General features: G+C 57.4%; 1 protein-coding gene across 1 annotated transcript; it reads left to right on the forward strand.

The window, feature by feature from the left end:
- The first annotated feature begins 495 nt into the window (after positions 1-495).
- LOC119113135 (V-type proton ATPase 116 kDa subunit a1) lies at positions 496-9,044 on the forward strand. The gene is made up of 9 exons (XM_037237484.1): positions 496-620; positions 3,722-3,848; positions 4,212-4,388; positions 4,754-5,117; positions 5,450-5,589; positions 5,928-6,283; positions 6,564-7,147; positions 7,875-8,049; positions 8,478-9,044. The coding sequence occupies exons 1-9, from the start codon at positions 535-537 to the stop codon at positions 8,572-8,574; spliced, it is 2,106 nt and encodes a 701-aa protein (XP_037093379.1). The 5' UTR covers positions 496-534; the 3' UTR covers positions 8,575-9,044.
- Positions 9,045-9,833: the final 789 nt, after the last annotated feature.

Genomic DNA, 9,833 nt, shown 5'->3' on the forward strand with positions numbered 1-9,833 from the left:
CAAAGAAAAAATCTGACGTGGGCCTATCGCTGCAACCTTGCTTCAGTGCAATTTCTTTGGGATCATTTCACTTTACTAGCTGCCACTTTCGTATTTTTGTCCGTTCGTTATGTTCGCCAGTCAACGCTTTGTTCCTATCCCAACTGAGTCCTCTGCCGCCGACCCATAACCCACAAGCTGGGTGGAGGAGCGCTCTCTAATCTTTAGGGCCAATGCGGTCTGCATGCCTGCCTGGCACCTGGACGTAGACTCGTCTTGCTTGGTTGTTGAGTTGCATCTGCCTGTTTTGTTTTGTCGCCCGCTCGCGTCCCGCCCAGCTGGCCTCGTGGCGCCTGTGCTGGCGCTGGTGGTGCCCGGCGTCCGGACCGAACCACGGCTAACGGCACACCCGGTCCGGGCGGGGGGCCGCCGGAGCCAGCCGGGCGGACGGCCGGCGGTGCGGTGCGGCGCGGCGCGACGGGGCCCTCGTCAGACGGTGTGACTGCGCGCCTCTCTCCATCTCAGGGCCCTCAGTATCACTATGTTACCCACCAGATGTCAGAAGCCAACAGGGACGACGAGAACGCCCACCTGCTGGGCGACGAGGCCATGCACCAGCCGGGCCAGGCGCTGAAGCTCGGGTGAGTGGGCCGCGCGCTGGGCGCAGCGGCCGCTGTCGCCGCCCCGGTGGAGGTACGCTGCATGGGAGCGGGCGCGTGCCGGACGAGCGGAGGGACACTAACGACGGTGATGGGCCTGGCGCAACGGTGGCGGCCTGCTGACCTTCACTCCGCGCCCGCCCTGCCCCCTGCCGTCCTCACCCCGTCCCGGTCCCCGTTCCCTCTGGCACGCGTCTCGTACGACGCCCTGCCCCCGTCGGCCGGGCTGACTCCCCCTCTGTCGCCGGCGCACAGAAGGAGGGCCAGTATGTGCAGGAGGGCATTCAGCAGGCGCTGCTTTCCAACGACGAGGTGGGCAAGGCGTCGCCGTCCAAGCAGCTCAGGTGCGTGCGCCGCCCCAGCCTCTGCCCGGCGGGAGCGACCCGGTTTGTAACTGCTCATGCGGCAGCGGTGGGAGTGGTGTGGGGCCGCGGCTTGCGCATCGATCAGAAAGCGTGGAACAAGGAGATAAGTCGGAAGTCAAGCGGTAACACAGAAAGCCAAGTCGCTGGTCATGACGCGGTCCCGTGACCAGTGGAGATTGATCGGTCGCTTCGAGCCCGGCGGGCCGGACTGATGTAAGATTGGGCGGTCGTCCGTTGGTAAGGCGACCGGGGGCGGAAATGCGAACAGCAACGGTGTTAGTATGTGCGTGTCCAAAAGCGCCTGGAAGGGGAGGGGGGAGGGGGGGGGGGTCGCAGCGAACCGATGTACACCGGCTGATCGGTATCCAGACGGTGTTGCTGACGTGGGTCCTTGTAGATCGGTCTCCTCAATGACAGCCATACATTTGGTGAAGACGACTGAAGGCAGAGTTATGTTCGCTGTGGCGCCAGGATGGTCCTTAGAATAAGTAAGGTGACGGAGATGCAGCCCGTGGCAATTATACGCTAGTCAGTGCCCGTCTGTCGGCTGTGGATGGGTTTCCAACGCTTCCACGATTTAAGCTTTGAGGTTCGTGGAACGCGCTGGATTTTGTAGGCTTTCAGCATGCCGCCCTGTCTGTCAATCTCACACGTCCCTGTGGCGTGCTCTTCCCACTTGTTGGCTGATTTTGACGTCGAAACTGTTGACTTGTTGAGTTGCCATCCGTTGTGCCCAGTATGTTTTGCTACCCTGTTGTTTACTGCCATACTACTTTCTTAGCTCCATGCCGTTTTTCGTGTGTTGTCCTAGTCATCGTGCAATATTCAGGTTACGCGTCAGAATGAATCACGAGCGAGGCCGCAGCCTGAGCAGGCCCTACCTCTGTACGGTGAAAAATCAGCTAGAGCTTCCCTGCCTGGCCTGCGCATTTCTAAGAAGCCAAAGTTTTGCAATAACAGTTGGCATATTAATGCGTTTTTAGCAGCAGGAAGCACAATTCTTTGTATGCTGTATAAACTTACATATTTGCATGCAAATGGTTTGCTCCGGAGGACTTAACATACGACATTACAGTTTCGGTACGATTTCACGTGCTCCATTCGATTAGCATGGAAAACGTAAACGTTTCTAACAACCAAAAGGACCGAAGAGTGCGCGCTGAAACCAGTCCAAAATCTTGGCGAAATGGCGTCGCAGGGATGGAGAACTGTCGGATTCCTGACGATGAGGAAAACAGACAATGTGTTGGTTACCATAAGGAGTGCAGTGTGCATAGACGGGTAGGTGCATAGACGGTCTTCGTGCGCAAGCCATGGATTCGTTCGGTTTGAGGCGTTTGTGAGACTACTGTGCAATGTCAGTAACCAGAGGAGATGACTACTTTAAGCTAGCTGCATGGTGTAGCCGAGTTAGCCGGTTGCGCTCAAGTTGCTATTTCGAAACCGTATGAAAGCATAGTTTCCATAGCAATGGTGGACGGTGGACGTCCACTTTTAGGGCGTTCCGGCGTGCCGTTCTGCAAAGCGTAGAGATCGATCATTTCCCACATATGTGTTCGATGTTGTTTTTCTTTGGCCGATTTCACGAACATATATTTTGTTTGAAGACCATTATGCCGAAATACGTCGTGCACTTGAGTACGTTTTTATCAGAGGAATTACTGTTGGACTCATGCTGGTTATTGGCTGCCTTATGTCTTGAGCATCTTGCTCTTTTGGTTATCATTGCCTTTGGCTACGGTTCGGTCTTGGGTTCCACGCTTCACACAAGTCGAGATCGATCACACACCGCATGGTTTGCATCGCAGGCGGGAGCTTTCCCGTTGTTTCTGTGCACGAATGACGTATGCTTTCTATCTGCTTTGATCTACACTGATCAACCTGTCTGTATGGAAGAACCATATTAAGACAGAACTTCGAACTTCCTGCTTACACACTGCTGTGATTCAGCTCATTCAATTGATGCACCGACGCATTCATTTGATGCAGTTGATGCACTGCTCTTTGGGTTCTTGCGGATCTAGCCGATGTTTGTGAAAGCTGGGGCTTGGGACGATTTTTCGCAGTGGGATCGCAGTACGTAATCCCAAATTTGGGGACGAACGAGAACACGTAACTACCGTTTTGCACTGGTAATAGCTGTGCGCCCGTCCCCATGTTGCACTTGTGGGTGCAGTGTAGTGTGACATGTGTACTAGCCCGTACGACCCTCGGTTTATTCGTCTCGGTGCCGACGGTGTTGGGAAGGGGAAGGGGGAAGAACACCATGGCATTACCAGGCTAAAGGAAATGTCTCCTACCGTGGGTGTCAAAATGAGCAGAACCAGTGCGATCGATGCCGCTAATCGAACGCTTCGCTTTCCAACGTAAAGTTTCGACCATCTCGGGATTGGACCTGTAACTTTGAGCTCCGCGTGCACTGCCGTAGAAAATGTCCGTCCCCCCCAATCTCGCCGCTACGTCCCTGTCCAGCCGCGCGTTGTTGGGAACGGCGGACACCGCGCATGGTCTCAGGCCTCTGTGTAGGACCCTCGGGGCGCAATATGACGAGGTTAGTCGGCGTGCCCTAAAGCCCGGATCATCACGCAGGACCCTGGCGGCCGCGGGGGGACCACCGTTTCTTGCCACAGCCCGACTGTGTCCATGTGCCCGTGTCGGGACTCCCGCGCGTGGCCGTGCCCTGTGTGCCGACGTGACGGGGCCGCCCGGCGCCCGCAGCTTCGTGGCCGGCGTGATCCAGCGCGAGCGGATGCCCGGCTTCGAGCGCATGCTGTGGCGGGCCTGCCGCGGCAACGTGTTCGTGCGCCAGGCGCAGATCGAGGCCGCGCTCGAGGATCCCGTCTCGGTGAGTGTGTAAGGTGTCGGAAGTGATTCGAGCCAACTCTCATGGACGGTGAGTGATAGCAGGCTGCATATGTCAGCCGAGATCCTCCTCGTGTTGTTTAGGCACGGATGAATGTTATGTTGTGGATGGCAACGCTTCCAGCATCAACGCCGTCGTCAACGTCTCTTCTTTTCATCAACGTCTCTTTTCCCAGCGAAGCTACGGGAACCGAAGCACAGCCGAATTCGGAAGCCTAACCGAACCGCGCGACCGTTGATTCCAAGTACTTCGTAAATCTGTGGAGCATGTGCGAAGGTGGGGCGCGGAACTTCGCTACCGTGGATGAAGAGTCAAATATTTCACGAACATTCCTTTGCCACGCAGGGCGACCAAGTCTACAAGTCGGTGTTCATCATCTTCTTCCAAGGCGAGCAGCTGAAGACGCGCGTGAAGAAGATCTGCGAGGGCTTCCGCGCCACGCTCTACCCGTGTCCGGAGACGCCGCCCGAGCGGCGCGAGATGAAGATGGGCGTGATGACGCGCATCGAGGACCTCAACACGGTCAGAGCCGGCCAGAGTGCGGCGTGCGCTCGAGCTTGTGGCCGGGCGGACGGATCGTGCGATGCCGAGGCGTATTTGCTTTAGGGCATCAGCGTGCAATAAGGCCGCACGTCGGGTGTGGCTTGCGCAGCGTGTGATGAGTTCAGATGTGGCTTTGGTATGGTAATGTTTCCATGATTTTTGACGAGTGTGAATTAATGGCGGGTCCTGATGCAAAGCTACTATCGCCCTAACGGCATTGTACGAATCAAAAGCTAGCTGGGCTCTGGACAATCGAGTGAGTCGACCGCTCGCTCACCCCCCCCCCCCCCCCTTCCCCCCGGATGAGCCGTACTGACGGCAACCTGCGTGCCGCGCCGCCCCAGGTGCTGGCCCAGACCCAGGACCACCGCCACCGCGTGCTGGTGGCCGCCGCCAAGAACATCCGCACATGGTTCGTGAAGGTGCGCAAGATCAAGGCCATCTATCATACGCTCAACTGGTTCAACCTGGACGTGACGCAGAAGTGTCTGATCGCTGAGTGCTGGGTGCCGGCGGCCGACACGGAGACGATCCAGCTGGCGCTGCGGCGGGGCTCGGAGCGCTCCGGCTCCTCCGTCAGTCCCGTGCTCAACAGCATCCAGACCAGAGAGGCGCCGCCCACATACAACCGCACCAACAAGTTCACTCAGGGCTTCCAGGACCTGGTGGACGCGTACGGCGTCGCTTCGTACCGCGAAATGAACCCCGGTGAGCAGGCGCGCGCCGCGGTGCGGTTGGTGGATGGGGAGGAGTGCTGCCGGAGGGGAAATACCAGGATGGGATTGTCTCGGAGAGTATCACAATGAACATGCGATGAAAACGTTATATCAATTAGACGTCATGACATACGGGTCTGCAAGACTGCATTAGTTCGCATCCGTGTGTTACACTTGAATCACCGTATGAATCACTATTTGTGGCAGAATTAAAACACGCCATCGTTGTTGTTACAACGCGTCATCCCTTAACCGCACCGCTGGCGCGGTTAAGGGATGCATGGCTGGGCAGGCCTTGACCGTCTGACGGTGCTTGCCCGGCAGCTCCGTACACCATCATCACGTTCCCGTTCCTGTTCGGCGTGATGTTCGGCGACTTCGGCCACGGCATCATCATGGCGCTGATGGCTGGCTGGATGGTCTGGAAGGAGAAGCCGCTGGCCGCCAAAAAGATCGACAATGAGGTGTGTTGCCAGTGCAGTGACGCTTTGCATATCACTCGTCGATAATGTGTGAGTGCCGCGAAACACCACTCATGCAGTCTTTGAATTTTTATACATTGATCGTATGCAACCAACTGGAACGGAGAAATATCAATCATTACTGAACTGATTGTAGCCAACAGTGTTTGATGCAGATAGAAAGGCTGATGTGTGCAATACGATGTTGCCTTCTGACTGAGTTAGATTTGTGACTATCCAATCAGACTGCTCGCTGACCACCCGTATGTCTTGCCCTTTAATTAGCGAAGTCGCTGGCCATGTGTGGGATCATCTGACGCCATGTGACTGTTTTTTTGCAGATTGCGTCCATCTTCTTCGGCGGCCGTTACATCATCCTGCTGATGGGCCTCTTCTCCATATACACGGGCTTCATCTACAACGACATCTTCTCCAAGTCGGTGAACGTGTTGGGCTCGTCCTGGCGCAACTGCTTCCGTGTGGAAGAGATCGAGCATTCGGACTCGGAGACGCTGCTGCTGCCGCCGGAGAACGCAACCTGCTACTACGGCGTGCCGTACGGCTTCGGTTTCGACCCCGTCTGGCAGGTGGCCTCGAACCGCGTCACCTACCAGAATGCGTTCAAGATGAAGATCTCCGTGCTGCTCGGCGTGGCGCAGATGCTTTTCGGCGTCATCCTGTCCGTCTACAACTACCGGCGAGTGCTGGCGGGCGGGCGCGGCGCGCTTTGGCCGCATCTGCGGCGGCGCTCGGATGGGAACGATCGTGTTTGCTGTGGGCGGTGTTACATGTAAGCCCATGCGCATGCCTCGGCTGGTCGACCATCGAGTGTTTCGGTGCGATGTGAATGCCGAAGCGACGCCGCGGGCGGCAGTTGCGCCGGCGAACTGACGTCGCGTCGCGGTGCCGCTCGCCGTTAAAGCCGGTGTCGCATCCTGCTGCTGACGACTGACGCTCTCCCTCCTCTCTGCCGGCAGGTACTTCCGCAAGTTTTCGGACATCGTCACCATGTTCCTGCCGCAGGTGCTGTTCCTGCTCTGCTTGTTCGGCTGGCTGTGCATGCTCTGCCTGCTCAAGTGGATCATGTACAGCGCCCCCTTCAACCCGACCACTCCGGAAGAGATCCGCTACGGCACGCACTGCGCCCCCTCGCTGCTGCTCATCTTTATCAACATGTTCCTGCTCAAGGACATGAACGCGGACTCCAAGGGCAGCGGACTGGGCGAGGAGTACTGCGACGGCTACCTGTTCGACGGCCAGAAGGGCTTCCAATACTTCCTGCTCTTGATCGGCGTCCTCTGCATCCCGTGGATGCTGATCGCCAAGCCGGCGCTCATCTTCTGGCAGCGCAGGAACGCGGCGCGCAGCCAGCTGCCGGCGACGAACGGTGACGTGGCGGCGCCGACGGCCGGTGGCGGCGGCGGCGGCGGACACAGCGACGACGAAGAGTTCAGCGAGATCTGCATCCACCAGGCCATCCACACCGTGGAGTACGTGCTGGGCTCCGTGTCGCACACGGCCTCCTACCTGCGACTCTGGGCTCTCTCGCTGGCGCACTCCCGTGAGTACTGCGCTTGGCTTCGGTGTTGCTGCTGTGGACCAGATATGGCATCATTAGCTAGAATCTGGGCTCCTTTGTGGTTGAGTGTTGGGGTTTTAAGGCGCCTCGACTTGCCATGGTCATACAACGCCTATGGGCTATCCTTTGATTTTTGGTGACAATGTCAGGGGGCTGGTTGGATGGATCACATGTTCTGTGGTCAGTCATGCTGTTTCTATATTAGAAGCGATTAAGTAGGCCAAATGATAATAAGTGTCATCTGGCCTGCAGATAAGGATGTCTTTTTTGTACGCCTGAGCAAAGTGAAGAAGTGAAGTGAACAGCGAGGCTTCCCAATACTATCTGAGCTCCCTCCTCCCTCTCTGCCTCCCCGTCCCTTGCTCTTGAAAATCCCAGCGCTCTGGGTCTGGCCTAGGGACCATCACATGTCAGCCAGCATCTGGTCCCAGCTCGTGCTCGCTTTGCACTTTGTAAAATGTCCTGGACTGTTGCGCAACATACTTGAAGGGAAGGGCATTACACCTTTAATATAACTCAGATTAATATAACTAAGAAAAGGAGGTAGGCATTGGCGATGAAATATGAAGACCGGTGACCAGCAAATTATAGTTTAGGTAAAGGATAGGTCTTTCCACATGGATCAAGCTTACGACCGATATGCGCAGCTACTCCTCTGCCTGCGACGCAAGTCAGCACACCCACCAACGCCCTTGCGTCTCATTTACAGAGCTGTCGGAGGTGCTGTGGACAATGGTTCTGGTCAGGGGCCTGAGCCTGACGCAGGAGTACTGGGGTGGCATCCTGCTGTACATCATCTTCGCCGCCTGGGCCGCCCTGACAGTCAGCATCCTGATCGTGATGGAGGGCTTGTCGGCCTTCCTGCACACACTCCGCCTGCATTGGTGAGTGTCCGATAGCCGGAGACTCATTTTCCTGGAGAGCTGTGCGCACAGCCATGGATCTGGTGTGTTGTCACGACTCGGTAAGCGATATCACGATGGTGCCGTCGAAACGAAGAAAACGATTCCATTGGTTAGCAACGTAATGCACTCTCGGTTCGGGACAACGGCTGCACTGGCCAATGCCGCTAGTGTTCTTATCGGCAGTGTTTGCCGCGCCGCGACCGTGCGCCAGCCGGGCACCGACGCTCCAACTGATGGCCAGTGCCCAGGCCGTGTCTGTGACTGCGACGCGGCGGAGAGGTTTGCTCGTTTGCGTCCGTGCCGAATGGTCCGGGTCGGACGCCCGAGCGTCGCGCGGGGACTGTCCCGCACGACCGGGCCGCACAGAGTCCCGCTGTGCTGACCCGCCCCCTCCCCCTTCCCCTCAGGGTCGAGTTTCAGTCCAAGTTCTACAGTGGCGAGGGATACCTCTTCATACCATTCAGCTTCGAGATTCTGCTGAAGGAGGCGGACAGCGAAGACTAGTGGCTGAGCGGGCCCTGGATGGCACCGGCGACCACACGGAAATGACCGCGGACCCCGGCTAGTTGTTGTGCTTCTGGTGATGGTATCGATCTGATTTGTCCTTTACTTTACGTAGTTAGCCTGAGCGTCATTCTGGTAACGCTAATGTGTGTATTCGTACTTACCTACGTTGGGGTCGTATTTGCCTGGCTTCAGTCGTTTAACGTGATACAATATGTTTACCTGAACGTTAGTCCTTGTGTAATCTCACGGTCAATGTTCTTGTTTGGATAGAGGCAGCCACGTGTTTTGAGGCTAGTTCTATGGGAGGTCAAACTTACCCGGTGTTGGTAGCAGTACATAGCTTAGTTCCATGTATCGTATTCGTGAATGTAGCGGCGTAAATGGAAACCACAGGATTCTGGCCAGTCCTATGCATATATCGGCAGCACCACGCAAAATCGTACCGACTAATATATTCGTGCGTTCCATGTGATGTTTCCTTGCGATGGATATGTATTAAACGGTGATCACTTCGCAGCCCAAATCAAACCGCAGGTGCCAGTTAAGCTGGCCAATCCATGCATGCGACCAATCAAACACTGGAACGGGCTGGAGACGCCTCTATAATCGCCGACGCACTGTTTCCGCCCGTTCCACACGGGCACCCCTCATCAGACAACCGTCAGTACCCGTCCTCGAAGTCATCTAGCCGGCGCCACCAGGGCGCGGCGGCGTGGGCCACGGCGCGCCGGTGCAGGTGCCGCGCGCGTGCCGCCAGCTGGTGTGACGGGCACCAGAAATCAACCGGTGACCGCTCGCCGGCCGGCGCCTCCAGCAGTGTGCAGATGGCCTGCGTCTGCGCCAGCAGCGAGCGGCAGCGGCGTCGGCAGGCGGCGTCCGAGGCCAGCCGGCTCGCCGCCCGGCCGAACAGCGCCTGTGACTCGGCGAGCTGCCGCTCCAGCGCGGCGCGGTCCGGTCCGCCCGCCGGCCGCGCCGCCAGCTCTGCCGTCTCCAGCGAGCTGCAACAGCGGCGGAGCTCGAGCCAGGCGGCCGCGACGTGCACCGGCGCCCGAAGCCGCGCGGCCGTGTGACAGCATAGTACAGGTGGTGGTTCAGTGTGGGTTGCACGCGGTGAAACTGCCAACCGCATCACGTTTTGTGACGTTTCAGTGTGGTAATCGGTCCTGCGCCCATTGTTGCAGCTCTCGCAATTCTCGGATATGTCCCCTAAAAGCAACGAACCGAACGGCAAATTTTACAGCTATGCCCATTCCAAC

Source organism: Pollicipes pollicipes, unplaced genomic scaffold, assembly GCF_011947565.3.
Source record: "Pollicipes pollicipes isolate AB1234 unplaced genomic scaffold, Ppol_2.1 Scaffold_7261;HRSCAF=8764_pilon_pilon_pilon, whole genome shotgun sequence".
NCBI classification, from domain to species: domain Eukaryota; kingdom Metazoa; phylum Arthropoda; class Thecostraca; order Pollicipedomorpha; family Pollicipedidae; genus Pollicipes; species Pollicipes pollicipes.